The 17,826-nt window shown below is 38.9% G+C and overlaps 1 protein-coding gene across 1 annotated transcript in view; it reads left to right on the top strand.

Moving 5' to 3' along the window:
• The first annotated feature begins 3,166 nt into the window (after positions 1 to 3,166).
• ELAVL4 (ELAV like RNA binding protein 4) overlaps positions 3,167 to 17,826 on the top strand; it is a 90,008-nt gene continuing 75,348 nt past the window's right edge. The window contains exon 1 of the mRNA XM_068963800.1: positions 3,167 to 3,283. Coding sequence (XP_068819901.1) covers positions 3,167 to 3,283 — 117 coding nt within the window. The remainder of the gene's footprint in view (positions 3,284 to 17,826) is intronic.

The following is a 17,826-nucleotide window of genomic DNA, read 5'->3' as shown; positions in this document are numbered from 1 at the left end:
TTAGTTTCCCTGCCTAGGTGAACTCTTGGCCATTTAAGTGGACTAGACATCCATTTGTCATATTTCTCACACAGTAGCATTCTTACAGCTATTTCCCACAATCCATAGTAGATAAAACTACTTAGGAAAGAGAAAGGCATCACACAGTCAGGTCATATATTAATATCTCTAGTAGAACATCAACAGTGAGTTCCTGATCATACTGATAGACTCTGTGTCATTCTGGCAGGTTCTTCTTTCCTCTATGGTATGTTTGCATTTTCTTATAAAATTTAACTTATTGTTTCTACAAGAAAAAAAAAAACTAGACAAAACCAACACCACAATTTATCATAGGAAAATTAGGCTTTAAATTTTATCAAAAGCCCTTAAATATAATATGCCATTGTCTGGGCATACTGATTGTATTTTCCCTAAAAGAAGAAATGCCAGCAGCTCAGGTTTATTTTTCAGAGGAAGAGAGAGAGGATAAAAAGAAATTGAACCACAGGAAAATGTCAGGTCATAGTCACTGATGATGCTATTTAAATGATGTGCCATAATCATATTAGACCAGAGCACAAGGAATTCCTGAATTCTGCATGACAGCAAAGAAGGGCTGGCAATTACCTCTGTGTGTGTGTGTGTGTGTGTGTGTGTGTGTGTGTGTGTGTGTGGTTATGTGTCTGTTCACTCTACCTTTCCACCCCATTTTGCTAATTCAATTGAGGGGCAAGAAGAGGTAATCCAGACACCCGGAACAGGAGGGAAAGGTCTGCAGCTGTGCTCGGAGGGACTGGTGTGAAGAGAGAGGCTCAGTCTGACTTGGAGTTGTGAGCTATTGCACGTGAATGCTCTGGAACTGCTCTAATCGACTGAAAATGAGCCGGCTACGGTCATATGGAACAGGTCTGTTTAGCCACATCGCTGGGTAGCATGGCAGATGGTAGACCGTCAATGGGTGGTATTGATTGGCTGGATTTGCCTTAGGGTAACAAGACTATGGGTCCTTAAAAACCCGCTTCATCTTATTTTCCTTTGTGCAGCTACGTACAGTTGTGGTTTTCTCTTCTCACTCCCCCAGCCCCCAATATCTCCTTTTTTCCCTTTCTAAATCAAAAGCCTTCCTTGGTAATCAAAATAGAGAGGTTACCTTGAGATAAACACTCTTTAAATTATCACCAAGGCAAGAAAACTCGAGAATATTTTATTTACTAGGCTGATTACATTTTAATGTTTGAAGAAAGTGACAGTTTTAAATTAGTGTTTAAGACATATGGTGGGTGTACAAATTAGCTTATTTCATACAACCAGAATTTGATGAGAGCAACTCCTCCTTCTCACTCCCCAGTTAAAAATTGTCATTTGAAACTTAATATATGCGAGGAGGTTAAATGGTATTAAGGGATGCCGACTTGACTTAAAGATGAAAAAGACAGTTACTGTTGTATGTGGCTAAATGTTATCTGGATGGGCTGGAAAAATACTAGTGCTAACATCCGTGTTTGCAAGAGGATGTGGAAGTTTCAGGGCTTTAATTTTGTCCAGCCAGGAAAACAAAATCCCAGGTATCTGTGTGTGTTGGTTTCTCTTTTAGATATGAGGGAACATAGAATGGTGCTTTCTTGCTCTGTGAGTAATAAAATCCTCCTTAAAAACAAGCCATATAATGATATAAGTGATGAGATTTATTTTTGTCAGGTGGTTCTTTATCCTTTTAACATTATCCCTCCATCACTTGGAGCTTTCAACTTGAGACATTCTATTTATTCCTGGCAGAGTAGCAGATTAATTGGGATAGAATTGTACAAAGGAGATGCCAAGTTTAACTACACAGACAAAATCATACACGACAGAATTGTTCCATTTCAAGGTGGATCCTAGGGAAAAGGAGCAGCACTGGGGATATATATGTGATTAGTTTGCCCTTGTGATTGTTAATAACTATTTGTATAATTGTGTTCTAAAAAGAGATACTCAAGGCTTAGGTTTTTGTTTGTTTGTTTCCAGTATCTTTCAAGCTTGTGGTTATCTCCTATCATGAAAGATCATAGCAAATATTACTCTGGAAAAGTTAACACCCTTAAACTCTTGCCTCCATCTTGTGTGTGCTTCGCTCATATGCACACTTTCAAATTGGGTTTTATCATGTGTCAATATTTCTTTCAAAATATCTCCATGAAGATTTTGGGTTTCCCCCTTGCTCTACATTGATTGGATTTTCCTTTTTCATCCTTTGCTCAATGAAACAAAGCTTGTTTGTGTTTCATTCTTCACAGTTCTTATTAGAATGGGTGGTGGTGTTTTGTTTCCTCACTATTAAGTCAGGAGAGGGAATTTTATTTGTTTATTTTGACAAGACACAGAGAGAGATACAAGACAGATGCCTCTTAGGATGCTGGCGTTTCTCATGTTACATCCTACACCAAGAGCTATTCCAAGGGAAAAAAAACACAAAACAATCTTTTAAGATGGTTCATTTGAATCTGTGCACTCTACCCACCTGGTGGTTATACAGTGAACTGTTACTTTAAAGAGTAGTTTAAACACCAGCCATGTTTGGGGCAGGCTGCTCTTGCAAAGAGAGCAGTACATATAACAGGAGTCTACTGTGTGTGAGATAAGGGGAAAATTCAGCTCACTGACTAGAGGTTTTAATGTGTGAACTCTAGGGAAATAATATATTGACTGTTCCGTGGCACGCAAGAAAATTGAAGAACCCTTTGCAGACGGAGTGCTTTGCAAAGGATTCTATCTGTTTCTCTTAAAACAAAATCTGTGGCAAGATGTTTGAAATCAGCAGGACGCTTAATGCTGCTTTGTTAAATAATGAGGTAATATTTTGTCACTTTTTTCTGGGCAGCATCTGTTTTTTCCCCCCCTCTTCATTTTTTCCTGTGTGTTTATGAAGGATTCCTTTTTTTTCTTTCTTTCTTCTTTCTTTTTTTTCCTTCACACTGAAGTCAAGGAAATACAATTCATGCTTCCATTTCTGTTCCTTCCTTTCGGTGCTTTTGGAGAATTTGGTTGTCTTTTTTTATTTGCTGTTTCAGCCGGCTGCTGTTTCCTAGCCCATTGTGCCACGTAAGGCTTCTCCACTGCGCGGAGTAGGTAGTTATTAACGCTGAATTGGCTTCTGGTACAGTCCATCTGGACTCTGTATGGGAAAGCTGTCTGCCGGCGACTGATGCTGAGATATCTGCAACCTTTGGGATGTGAGCATGGTGGCGAGGGGCTGACTGATAGGAGATTACTTCTTTTAAGGGAAATTGTTATTAATGAGTCAAGAAACTGCTCATTTATGGTAAGAAGGATACAGCGGCGCTGGCAGCCCCACTGCTCTAGGATATCATTTTTAGGTTGCCTTTGCTGCTGGAGTGAGACAAGTTTCTTCCCGTGGTGGTGGTGGCTTGTGGTGGAAAAAAAAAAATCATGCATGACTGGGAGACTCGCCTGCCTGATTCTTGCGATAATATATTGAGAATCTGTTGCTTTACAAATGTCACACCACTGATGTAGCGGTCAGCCCCTCACTCTGAAAGATGAATGGTACTATTGGAAATGCAATAATAAGGTTGACTTTTCCCAACAATAGGATTCTGCCTTTGTCTTTAGAGAAAAGGCCTCTGAGGACATTTGTGCGTTTGTTTGAGGATTCTGTTGTAAGACTTTAGAGTGGAGGTTTTTGGAGAAGTGATCGATGTACAAAGTGCATGGATTTTTTAGCCTAGCAAAACCAGCTAATGATTTATACTGTAATATACACTTACTATTTTGGAAAAGTGGCCGGAATATCTTCTGATACACCTAATGTGAATTTATGGCTCACTAAGCATGCTGATATTAGTATGGATGGGAGAAAAGGATTTTAAGAAATGCTGACTTTTATAAGCTCCAAAGAAATATACAGTAAATATTTCATTCCCAGTGAGCTCTTTTTATTTGTGTGTTTGTCAGCACTGTGTTCATGTTTACTATTCACAGTATCTTGATATTGGTGAACTTGCACTCAGAGTTTCTATTGTTGATTTGGGACACCTGTACCTGCTCTGGGTCCATATACTGAACTCTTTAGAATGCATAACCTGTGCATTTGTCCTTCGTACACAATTCAAAGGATACTGTAGTACTATTGTGACTCGTAGGACTCTTTATACATTTGTTCAAGAAATTATTTTAAAAGTTTATGTAATTCAGTATTATTCCACTTGATAGGATTATGGGTTTAACATTTCTACTTTTCTGTTTCATGTACTTTCATTTCTAATAGCTGAATTTATTTATATTCAAGTGTAATTGTTCATATTATATGTATAACAGATATTGTTTTATGGTGTATCTGTATTTATAACGTGTGTATGTATATCTATATATTTGTGTATTTGTATCTGTGTGTTTGTGAAATAGTAGCTTGGAGAGAATAGTTTTAATTTTTAATGTAAAGGTTATTTTCTTTGATAATAATTTTTCACAGATCCATTTATTCTTGGACTTTGAAGCCCAGAGTGTAGCATGATTTTCGGCCTGGCCTGTATTTCCACATGGCCCTATCCCATTCCCGCTGTCAACTACAGCCAAAGATTAAAAATTATGTTAAACTATGTCTTGAGTAATATTTGTTACTTCTGTGTATTTATTGAGGAACAAATTGACTAAATTATGAATTAAATAAATAGTGATAAAACAGCCTTTGGGATAAAAGTAAAGCATAAACTTCTCGGATAAGCCACTTTAAAACCCAAAGTAGAACAACAACAACAACAACAAATTATGCTACTGAAGGCTTGGTAGCATAGAGGTTACGAAATGTATAAAATAGGCAGACGAACTGTATACATCACCACACACTATTTTAAGAGGCCAAAATAAAAAGACATCCTTGGAAGGAGAGAAACAAAATCATGTGTTCAGTTAAGATGAGCACTCTGCACTGGTTATGAAATGAGGCTGTTGTCAAAAGTGTATTTCTGTGAAGCAGTACAGAAAGCAAAGAGAGAATGTGTTCCAGTGGATTTTTAAAAATTCAGATCATGCCCCCATCCAAGTTGAGAAATAAATTCATTTAAATAAATCATTCATCATTCTGTTTTGAAAAACTCAGGCAGAAGGCAGAAAGGTAAAGGGTGGCAGCTGACCCCCTTCTCCCCCAGCTTTTTTTTTTTCTGTTTATGAGGAAATAGTTTTCTGAAGCAAACTGGTATGAACCTAGTTCACAGAGCAAGCCCAATCTCAAATTTTCTTTTAAGACGCTGGCCATATTAGCTGCAGAAGGAGCATTACTTACTAAAAATCAGCAGTATTGGGAAATAATAAAGTTAAAATGTAGATATATTTGCACATTAAAGTGCTTTTGTTGTATCTTTAAGCCCAGAGGCAGATCATTAAATATGCATTTCGCTAGAAAGCAACTGTCGAAAAAGATAAGGTGGTTGAAAACATTCTATGAGGGAAAAGCCCTTCTCTGAGGGGTGGGGTGGTACAGCCCTCAGGACAAGGGCAAGGGAGAACACTCCCACTGTTAAGGTTTGCAAGCCGCCAGTGACCTGCAGTTGTTACAGTACTTTTTGAACTGGGAGGAGGGAAAAGGTAAAAATACAAGTATGGCTGTTGTTGCTTCAGCCTGGCCTTAATTACCAGACACAAGAAGCAGTTCAGAAATCTGGTCTCTGTTGTTGTAGAGGTCACCAAATCATTAACATCGTCAATCTGGCAGTAGCTAATTTAAATAGCACCTGATGTTGCAACGCCTCCCTTCGTTTCCCCAGCCAATCAGATCCTGGCTTCGGCTGACAGATGGTCCCATAAATGGATGTAAAAAGGGGAAGCTTCGAGCCAATTTCAGCAAGGCTCTGTTCAGTTGTTCTTATCTACATCCTAGAATCGGGGGTTTCAGCTCACTGCTCCTTTTCTTTCTTTCTTTTTTTCTCCCCCCCCCCCACTCCCCCCACTGAGATAACTGATTTACTTTACAATCATCCACGCTGTGTTTGTGGATCTTTAAATATATATAACAATAGTAGTCATTTAAAAATATATTCTGAAACCTGTGCAAATTTTAAGAGAAGAGTCGAAGCTCTGCGAGACCCAATATTTGCCAATAAGAATGGTTATGGTAGGTATGACTAGATTTATAATCTGTTGTTTGTGTTGCTGGAGGGAAGAAAAGCATCTCCACCTTGACCAGTCTTATGCTTGCACGAGAGTTTAGTTCTCTGCTGCTGTTTGGTTCCTACATTTACTATCTCTTTTGTGTAGAGAGTGCGGGTAGGTCCTTTTATTGAGAAGCAGTGGGGAAATAGGTTTTCATTTTTAACAGGTCATTGTCAATTTCCCCTTCAACGTAAAGGTGGGGGTGGAGAAGGGGAGGTGGGCTGAAATAATTGCTGGTTTGCTGAAAGAGGTTATATTACATGAGACAATAATGGCAAAAGAAGGATTTTCTTTTTTTAAGGGAGAGGGAGGTTTGTCTATGTGCCTGGGTTTCGTGGGGCTGGAGGTGGGTGCAGCCGGCTTAGGAACCTCTCCATTTCTGAGCTGGAAATTTAAACCTTGCGAGGCAGCTCCTGAATCCTGAACGTTGAGATGGGCAGTTGTGTTTCGGGGGACTGCGCAGTCAAAACGGCAAAGAGAGTGATTTATTTGGGCTTCAGTAAATGCTGCATCTTGTATTTCAAAGAGTTTCCTGTCATGACCTCATAAAAAAGAGGAGGCGGCTTGTATGTGTAGCGGTGCCTGGCGTGTTGAGTTGTTGCTTCCTTCTCTGGGCAGCAGCTCTGTTAGAAGGAATGTCAGCTTTTACATAACGTTCCTTTCCGCTTTTGACACACTGTGTGAGGGTCCATCTTCTTCTGATCACAGATGGAGTGGAATGGCTTGAAGATGGTAAGTGAAAAGAGGAAGGCAGCTTGGAGATTCCAGCCGTGTGTGCGTCTGTATGTGTGTGCATGAGGATGGTGGACTGTGCATTGTAAATCACTGTGCAGATCGTTTGTGTATGTGTGTGTTTGTTAGTATTTCTCTTTTCTGAAAACCAGAATCCATCTCCAAGTGTGACGGCACTGCATGCACGCAAGGCACACACACTGTCTCTTCCATCAAACTCACATTTTAGCCAAGGAAGGCTGGTGTCTTTTTTGACAATCACAGTGTCACCATCACTGTTGGCTGGCGTGTCCACTGCCTCTGTGAGCTTTCAATGGAATTGCACGACTGTTAAAGTTAAAGGCACATTTCTTTTTCCGTCTCCTGCTCGGAGTGATGGGGAAGGCTGGGAATGAGGGGTGGAGATGAGGTTCAGTAGCAGCAGATGCAATTGTGGAACAGGACTTTTGGATGTGGAAGGGGAAGTGGAAAACCTTTCTGCCAAAGTAGTAGATCTATTTTTAGTATCATCTTTTTCTGGAAAAAAAAAAAGAAGCAGGGAAACTCCTTGAGTCCCGCTCCTGTAGCCTGATGTTGACCCTGAAGATATGGCACAAAATGGCACGGTCAGATGCCACGGGTGCCCACTTTGACTTTGAATTTCACTAGCAATAGCTTTCACGGGATTTCAAAGCTGGTATGGGGGAAGGCTGTAAATTCATATCAATCTCACTTATATTTTGCTAGAAAAGCCTGGGGAGGACTTTTCGCTCTGCATAGATGTTATAACAAAGCTGTGGTCTTTTTCCCATTCTTAGCGGATTGCCTTTGTCTGGCTGCTTGTTTTGATGGGTGTAAAACAAATAAGATTAGACCGAGCAGCCCAACTGAAAGCGATAGCTGGGAGGAAAACCCAATGAAAGGTTGCCGGGGAAACGAACAGAGGAAAAGCCGAGTAGGGAGCAGGTGGCTATCATGAGAACACACTGCAAACAGTGTAAAAAAAGGAGGGGGGGGGGACAGGACCTCGATTATCTTTGCTGTTCTTTGTGGCCGGCCCAACTTTAATTATTCTTTATAAATAGGTGTTAATTACATTTCTAACTCTGGTTTACAGTGATTTTTAGAAATCTATTTTTAAGCATCTGTTCTGTCTCCCCTGGCTTTTTTTTTTTTTTTTTTGGTTTAAAGAGAGAGAGAGAGAAGGAGAGGGGGAAGGGAGGGTAGGGAATCTTGCTTTTTTTTTCCCTCTCTGCCTCTCTGTCTTTCCCCCTTTTCCCTGCTGTGAAATTGTACGTGCGAAAAATCGCAAGGAATCCTGTGAGGCCATTTGAAAAAAATGTAAATTATATTGAATGAAGTTGACAGAAGCATAATAGTGAACTCCCACAGCTGATACGTTCTGCAAATGATTTCTTCGAAATTTCCAGCAAAATATCCATAGGAGAAATATAGGTAGAATAGATTTTACCCTAAGCAATGATTTTGTGCTAGGCAATATTGGTGTTTTTACTAAATCAGATATTGATACTACAGTTCCAGGGAGTTCATTGTATCTCTCATTTCATATCCCGAGTAGAAATTACTTTTTAAAATAATACATGAAAAGCTATATTCTAGTCTACTACTTCACCTTCATCTCTATGCCTCCAGCCGCAGGATCCATCAGGCTGTATCCTTGCAACTACTGCCTTCCATTTGGCATTTGGTCCTAGTCCTGGTCTTGGCATAAACTGAGTGAAAAGCTGATTTTTTTCCAGCGTCTCTGAACGTCTGGGACCCATGCGTGCACTGGGTGATAGGCATCTCTCGCTTTTTCTCTCTCAAAGTGTGCTTTACTAGTGGTCTTTTTCTCATGATGGTGGGTACCAAAAGGACTGAAAGATATATTACTTAGGTTAATAGAAGGTATCATAAAAACAACTGAAAGTATGATCTATTATGGTTTCTTCCAGAGAGATAAATTAGGTACATGATAATTTTAAGCCCAAGAACAAGAGATTAAAAGGCAATGAAATGTGTTAAAAGGTTGGGAAATATAACTGGCTGTATTGAAAGTACTCTTAATTTTACTCTCTCCAATGCAAACCTCCACACCACCACCCTCCACCCCGATTCTTTCATCCTTGCAGATGCTTATGTTTTATCTTCTTATTGGGGGATTTTTAAAATTTGTTTTGACTGTCGAAGTAATAATAAATAAACTTACATTTTTTTGTCATACACTTAAACCTTTCTCTCATATCATGAATGTGTAACCATATGTCGCTATTAAAAATAGAATAGTTTTCTGATTATCTCGAATGTATTTTTTCTGAGAATTCTTTGATGTTTTAGTTAGGGGGGAAATAATTACTGTAGGAAATGTCACCTTGGCTTGGATTGTAAAAAAGACACGTGGTTCTACTGCTGACCTTCTTCATGTCTTTGTCTTAAAAATATTAATACATACTACCTGCATGTGGAGGTGTGTCTTTATGGAAACACAAGGCTGAGTGTGCATTTATTAAGAAATGAAAATCTGATTGGGAATATTTCTACAAAAAACACTTGACTACATCACAGTTTTAGTAATCAGAATGTTCATATATCTTATTGTAAAATAATGCTTAAATAATTTAGTATTTAAATTTTTGAATGTAGGTGGGTAAACAGCTGAAAAATCTCTTTGAAAATCATTGATTTATAGGACAATGTTAATATCTCATTAAAAAACTAGCAAGCAACTTAACCATTCATTTGTGACCTCAGTTCCATTCATTCCTAACTGCCATTCTTTCAAGTCATCCTCCTGACCAGATATAGATGAGTTTGCTTATGTTTGATAGTTTTCCAAAGCCCTAAAACTTTTTTATCTTCCTGTAGCCTTTCCTTGGTCCTTTGAATAGTCAAGGATTTTATTATGATAGGAAGACCATATTGTTGTGAGGTAATAGCAATAGAATATTTTTTAAAGAAAGAGAAAGAAAATGGGCTACACAGTTTAGTATTAAAACTCCGTCTTGAAATAGAGTTTGAGACATGTTAGACTTCAAATATTTTAAACTTAGCATTTCTATTGGGGATAATCTATTTAAATTTTTAAATCTGAAAATCATTGCATGAATAGTGCTCTGTGTGTGTGTGTTTAATACCTCTAAAAGAATTTATAAGTGAATCAAGGTGTTTTACTCAAGTAAGGGTTACCATGAACAATAAACGGGCTTCTTTGGGGCAGGTCTTTTTCTTTGGTTTGATTTCTTCCCTTTGCTCTTATTTCCTTGTTGTGGGTGGGTTCTCTTCCTATATGTAGACCAAAAACTATTCCTTCCATGAGGAGATATGTTGATATGCTGCTCCAGTTAGCCCTTGGTAATGCCTTATTTTAATTAAGAAAAAGCTGAGACAAATTATCAGTGTGTACTGCGAGTAAGAAATGGCGGTCTTGATAGAGGTCACTGTACAGAGACAGAAGTACTTTGGCCTTGACAAATTTCTCCGTCAGTTTCAATGATCTGCGGCCACTAGGCACTTAATTTATATGCCTGGACACTTAATATGTACATTTGTTGGCGAGCTGGCCAACGGATTCTAGACACGTGAGTGTGCGCTGGCAAATGCTGCAATGCAGTATTTTTTCCCAATGTCATTGAGAATTTTGGGGGATTGAAGAGATATAAACAGTCCCAAGGTTTTATCTTACTGTTATCCAGTCAATGGGCCATATTGCACAGAATTGGCCAATTCCCCTTTTGAAAGTGAAGTAAACATTTTATTGCCCACTATCCATCTCCCATCCATTTGATAGATTATGTGTGTGTGAGCAAGAAGGATTGTGTGTGTGTGTGTGTATGTGTGTGTGTATCAATGTAAGCATTTGTGTTTCTGGAATCCTGCACCTGTCTTAGGCTTTCCTTATTTGGTATTACCAAATGTGTATACATACTTGCAAATATATGTGCGTCTAAAAATGGAAAGAAAACCAAACTGGGCCGTCTTCCCATAAGAAGTGGCTTCTCTTCCTCACAAACTCCAAAAATTTTCTTATTAGAAAAATATAAAAATTCATCAAAAAGACATATCTAAACCCCTTGGACCATTAGTAACCAAACACCTTTCTTTAGATGTGATTTGAGAAACCATATATGTGCAGATTCATAACAATATTTGTACACTAGATGCTGCCCTTTCAATCAACCATTTGGGTTCAAGTTAAAATATACGTGTATATGAAAGGAGAATTGTGTTTTCTTGGGGAGCATTTGCACCCAATCTTTAACCATTGGTAAAAACAAGGAGGAGGTAGTGTGGCTTCTCTTGCTTCATTTTGTGAAGTGTGTGTGTGTTTTAGGAACTTCCTTATATTTTTTAAATCTCAGTGTATTTTAGGGGTAGAGAGCTTTTATAGGTGAGCAGCTTTCTAAGGGTAAAAGGAAAGGTGATCTGTGGGTGGCTGGGTGTCATCACAAGCAGTAATTGTCATAAATTAGCCTTCTAGAGGTGGAAGGAAAAACGAAAGCTGGAAGACAAGAATAGAGAGGGGTACCAACCTGGATCTGAACCTTGCCAACGTAAGAGATAATGAGTGATAAATCTGAACCGGTGCAGTGCGGGATGCCCGATAATTTCTCAGAAGCTTGACTTTGCAGGTTCATTACTTCTTTGCTTGCTTGTTCACACCTTTAATTATATCCAGTTTGGGATGCTAGCTGGGGGCACCGAAGATGAGCCATTTTGTTTGTTGTTTACTTCATTAAGCATTCAGGCAGTGTGCTTACAATAGCTTTGGAGCATCAGCAATAGGAATCAAGCACTTTGGAAATGGAATTGTTACAAAAGAACAAAAAATGAGAAAGCAATCAGTCAGCTAGCTTGCTTTAGATGTTCACATCCACTCTGCCTAATGGTAATATTTATGCTGTTCCTTGTACATTCATTAAGAAATCACTTATGCAGTGTCAGTGCTCTGAATAGGCGATGGCTCTCTCTCTCTCCCTCGCTATCCCCTCCCCATCTCTCTATCTCTGTCTCTCCCCATGCCCTCTCCCTACTCCTGAGATTTTTACCTTTTGATGGACCATTTTAGCACTGGCCATTTTTGCTTTGGGGAAGAACATTATTCAGATCTTCATTGTATGAAACACCAGAAATATTTTCCCCTCTAATGTGGATCCCTGCCCCCTGCAAGGATCAAGAAAGATTGAATGCTGAAAAAAGAATTCTTAAATAAATTTTGGTTGAAAAAGCAGTGAGAAATAGGGTCAGAGTAATTGTTGTAGTTGCGTTTTGTCTTTTGTTGTTTTAGGAAAGCCTTATTTTTAACCACAAAAGTAAAATGCAAAACTAGCAGATCCGATTTTTTTTAATGGGCAAAAATTATAAGTCATGGATCTTTCCTGAAAATAACTTTCTCTGGACTGTAGGTTTGAAAGTTACTTTTAAAATTGAATTTCATTTCTTAATTACTCATTTTAAAGCTATAAAATATAGTAATTCATGAGGATTTTTTTCTGTAAGAGGTTTAGTTCCTTTTTTAAGATATGAGGAAGCAGAGAAACAATTCTGATCAAAATGGTGAATTCTAAAAAACACACCACAGTGTGGAGGTTGCTTCTGTTTTGCACTTTGTGGCTTTGAATCCACTCCTGATCATTCCAAGTTAGTTATCGTCTATTGTCTGCTCTCTTGGAATAACTCGCCCTTGATGTTATTTTGCCAACTGTATTCATAGTTGAGGCTGGCTGCCATTTGTTGTTGGATGAAGAAATACTTGTTGAAGACTTACTATGTGCATTTTTTTTGAAATGTGAAACTGAAAGTCACCATTTCTTCTGACACTGATCACGATATATTTTAGAGACTAAATCTCTGTGACTTCAGGATAAAAGGGAGTGAGGGATTTTCAGGTTGGACGTCATTCAATGAGGTTTATGTCAAATTTTGGGAAAAGATCTGCTGAAACATTCAAGTACAAAAATATTTTTCCTTTTGTATTTTAAGAGTCTGTGCGTGACTCTAGAAGATAAAAATAAAAACTCTTCTGGACATTTTTGTCTATAAGCTTCCATGTATCCAGATGTTCACTCTCAGGAAAAGGTAAAGTTTGGACAGCTGGAAGGAACTTGTCTATCTGCTATAACTTGACTAGATAACCTATTAATTTTGCAAAAATAAGAAGGCCTTGCTTCTGACATGGATGATTCTCTGAATACGTTTTCTCATGTTACTCTCCAAGGACGATTTGAGAAGATGGTGACCTCCTTGGCATACCACTATGAAAACTTTTTTTTTAGTTACATAGAAGTATAGCTGATGTCACCCCTGTGTAAACTTTACATTTGCTAGTAGAGAGTTACTTTGTCATGTACACCTAGATACTATGTGCAGTGTATATATATGTGTGTATTTGTGTTCGTGTGTTTGTGTGTGTGTTTGTGTGTGTGTGGTAGGGATAGACAGCCATGACCCTCAGTGTGTCCTGGGAAGTATCAGTAATGGCTTTTCAAGTAGCCTGTGTTTTCCTCAGCTGCCAGTCTAAACCCTTTAGAGTTTTGCTTTCTAATTTGTACATGAAAAATAACAGGCTGAGTTGAACTTTTTTTCTAGTGCCCCCTTTGAAGATGCAGCAGTAGTAAATACAGCTTTAATGATAAACTTTAGCTCTAAGTGCTGTTTAAAAGTCTGTAGTGGAAAGCCTGAGAACTTGCAATCTTTACTAATGAAACTTTCATTAGGAAAGGACTCACTTAAAATGGAGTAAATGACTAAGTCCCTGTAATTTGTGATTTTGACCAGATTTGACTCATCGTTTCTTATGTTACTTTTTGTAATGCAGCCAGCCACACATCTAAAATTCTGGATATTGTACATGTCTTCAATATTAATTATCTCTGTTAATGCACTGGGTACAGACAGTACAATTCCCATAGTCCAGATTCTTACTGTAACACTAAAACAAAACTGATATTTATAAATAATATTGGGAAAGTTGTCCTCATAGTAACCATTCCCCGAAGGAAGCTTTACATAAATGTGCATTTATTATTCACGATATTAAAAGGGAATCCTTAGCTTTTACTTTTTTAATTTGGGCTAAAATATGTAAATTGGTTTTAGTTTGGAGTTGCTCTGTTTTAGGTGGCTTTGGGGGAGGATAACTTTCTAGCTTGATTATATTTTAATCGTCTCTATGGTAGAAAAGGTTCCAGGCCTGAAATCAACCTTGGTTATTGCGATTAGAAACCAGAGGGCCAGTGTGCAGATGAGGCTACAAACTTATTACATCGACTTGGGCACATGTAGGAAAATTAGATTTGTTTCTAACTAGATACCACTCTTCCCATGTCTTTGTTAGCAGGGCCAGCTCAGATGCCGTGGAAGCATGAGTCTGCCTCAGACTGCGAGAACCTTCATAGGGCATCTGTACTGGCAAGCCTCTGCAAAGAGTGCTCTGTCTTAGGAAACCAGGATGTGCAAAGAACTTCAGAGTCAGGTGGACTTGGTTAGAATCCTGGCTTCTCCAATTAGTAATAGGGTGATCTTGGATGAGATACCTGAACTTTCTGAGCCTCAGCTTCCTCATTTTTAAGATGGGAATGATAATGGCTAACTCAGTGGAGGTTCAGTGAGGATCAGATGAGAAAGTATTAGAAGGCAGTAGTCATACACAGGACTTAAAGATGCGTAGAGGACATTCACTCCCTTTCAGTCTGTAGTCATTCTATCCATGCCAGATGTCCTGGAAAGGAGTAACATTGCATGCTATGCTCACAGTCTCCTTCCTCTTGCTGGAACTCACGAGGATGGAGGTTTTGTTTGGTACATCTTTAAACATAGACAGGCCCTTAGTTCTTCCCTGGAGTTGTGCGGCTTTATTAAGTTTTCTGTATTGTCCTAGGCTTTTGCCTAGGTATGTCCATGATCACCTTTGGAATTAGAATTAACTTGGGATTTGGTCATTAGAAAAAAGGTGAATATAAAATTAATTTTAGTTGAAGCAATTTTTTTCCATTTCATGAAAGAGTGTCCTTAGGAACTTCAGAATTCAGCCATAAAGAAAATAAAAGGAAGTTGATGATTGGATAGCATCACCGACTCAGTGGACATGGGTTTGGATGGACTCTGGAGTTGGTGATGAACAGGGAGGCCTGGCATGCTGCAATTCATGGGGTCGCAGAGTCGGACACGAGTGAGCGACTGAACTGAACTGAACTGAAGGTTAACTGATATGGTCTCATCTTTGTTGTCTATAATAGATAGATAGAGTTGTTTGACTTTGGCCCAGAAACCGACTTACTTTGGACCTATTTTTTCCCTTCATCACATCGGCTTTTCTTCCCTCTATCCCTCTTGTTTCCCCAGCAGACAGTTTTGAAGTTCTGTTTCTCAAGGAGTTGGGAAGAGGTTGAGGCAGAAAGCAGTTTAATGAGATTTTTCTAACTTGCCATCAGTTTTTCTCCTGCTTGGTGAGGCAGGATGATGGATGACTTTGGCAGTGTAAACAGCTCTAGAAGTGATCAGACTGACTGAGAGGTGTGGGAGGTGGGAGTGGAATGCTGGCCCTCGATTAATAGCCTCCCGTTTGAAGGAAGAAAAGAGAAAGGGGCGGGGGGAAATCACCCCAAAGGTCTTGACATAGGTGTTGATCACACACATGTGGGAAGGGGTGTCAGGACTGGTGTTAGGCCAAGCCTAATTTTATACCTTTTCCCAAGGCTCTGAGGCAGGAAATAAATAGGCATATAAAATAAATTCACAAATTGTTTTCAGTTGGGACCTGTTGCTGTCACCAGTGAGGGTGAAGCAGCAACACATGTAGTCCCTTCAGGGGATTCAAGAACTAAAATGGAAACATATCTTTAGAATACTGTTTTAATATCATGGATTTTGAATTCCACTCTATATATAATCATAGCAAGGATGTGAAGGGAGTAATTTTCTTTCCTTCAATTTAACACTTAAAACTAGGGGAAGGGATTATAAATTGATCTGATCCCCCAAGTGCCATTTTTCAGGCCCTATGTTTTTATGAAAAAGATCCTTTACTGGGAAACAGACAACTGAACTTTTCTCTTTCCATATGTATACTATCTCAAGACTTCACCAAGTTTCATCAGAGGATTTTGTAAGCAGCCTTATATGCGGTATCCAAACTCTCTGGAAGAATTTGGTCAATTTTTAGATTGTGTTTATATGATGTAAATATATCAGTGAAAGAAAGGGGCTTAAATTTGAAGAAGGTAAACTAGAAGATGTTTCTGCATATTTTGTCCTAGAAAAATCTCATACCTAGTAATCAAAGACCAAAACGAGATGTTTAGGTAAAGCATTTGAACAGGTGAGTGAACAGGGGAGGGGCAGGTGGATATTCTTAGGATCTCCTTGCCAGATAAGTATTTGCATTATTTTAAAATGACACATATGTAAGCCTATACTTGAACCTCAATTCCTTCTCGCTTTATACCTCTGGCTTAAGGTTATCTGCAAGAAGGAAAAAAAAAAAAAAGACTTCTAGCTTGAAAGAGCTTTAGTAAGAACTCTTGAACAGGTGAACTTTGGAGACATGGGCTTGTATTTGATATAATGTTCACAGTACTGTTCCTGAACTATCAGCTGTTCAGGAATAGAGGAGGAAGTTTACATTTCTAGAACTTCAGCTATTCCCAGTCCAGTTCTGCTGTAATGGATCTGTGACCATGGAGATCATTTCTCATATTCACTTAACATTGTAAGGTAATTTTAACCCTGTGTTGGCAGTACAGTCTCTTTAATGTAATTAAAGAAGGGATTGTTGGCCCCTTTTTATAGAAAAATAAAGCTCAACTGCCTGCCTTAGGTTACATGTTTAGCAACATCAGAAGTCCTAGATCCAGAGTGTTTGAGAATACATCCAACTTGGCTTCTTGGGAAGCAAAGGGGAACAATTCCTTTTCCAGATCAAGTTATTCAGTGTGGAATCAGCAAACACAATTGTGTGTCTATTGCATATAAACTACACTGTCGGTGCCTCCTGGGATGTCGCAGTATTTAAAACATACTCTAATATAGTAGATAAGGATTATGACATAATGTGAAAATTGTCTCAGCAGAGGCGGTACAATGTACAGAAGAGGGAGACATTCACTGTTGCAGGAAGGACACACGGCTTCATGGAGGAAATGCCATTTGAGTGGGGTCAGGAAAGATGGATAGACAGAAAAATTAGGAGAAAGGGGAATTACAGATGGAAGAAATGGTATAAGTAAAAACACAGAGGTGGGAACTTACTTATGGAATAAATAGTTTGGCATGAGTGCAACATTTGTTTTTGTTCAGTTGCTAAATCGTGTCTGCTTCTTTACAACCCCGTGGATTACAGCACACCAGGCTCCTCTGTCCTCCGCTATCTCCCAGAGTTTGCTCAAATTCATGTTCATTGAGTCAGTGATGCTATCTCTCTCATCCTCTGCCATCCCCTTCTTCTTTTGCCTTCAATCTTTTTCAGCATTTGAGTCTTTCCCAATGAATCAGCTCTTCGCATCAGGTGGCCAAAGTATTGAAGCTTCAGCTGCAGCAACAGTCTTTCCAATGAATATTCAGGGTTGATTTCCTTTAGGATCGACTGTTTTGATCTCCTTGCAGTCCAAGGGACTCTCAAGAGTCTTCTCCAGTGCCACAGTTCAAAAGCATCAATTCTTCAGTGTTCTGCCTTCTTTATGGTCCAGCTCTCACATCTGTACATGACTACCAGAAAAAACCATAGCTTTGACTATACAGACCTTTGTCGGCAAAGTGATGTCTCTGCTTTAATACGCTGTCTAGGTTTGTCACAGCTTTCCTTCCAAGGAGCAAGCGTCTTTTAATTTCATGGCTGCAGTCACCGTCTGCAGTGATTTTGGAGCCCAAGAAAATAAAATCTGTCACTGAGTGCAGCATAGGATGTATAAAGATAAAGCTAGAGAGATGGGTAAAAGCTATGGTTTAAGGTGATTCCAGTGTTTTGTCTTGGTTTCAGCTTTATTTGAATCA

This window comes from Capricornis sumatraensis, chromosome 2 (genome assembly GCF_032405125.1).
Source record: "Capricornis sumatraensis isolate serow.1 chromosome 2, serow.2, whole genome shotgun sequence".
Taxonomy (NCBI): Eukaryota; Metazoa; Chordata; class Mammalia; order Artiodactyla; family Bovidae; genus Capricornis; species Capricornis sumatraensis.
Note: the sequence above shows the minus strand (reverse complement) of the source record. Positions and strands in the feature narration are given on the sequence as shown.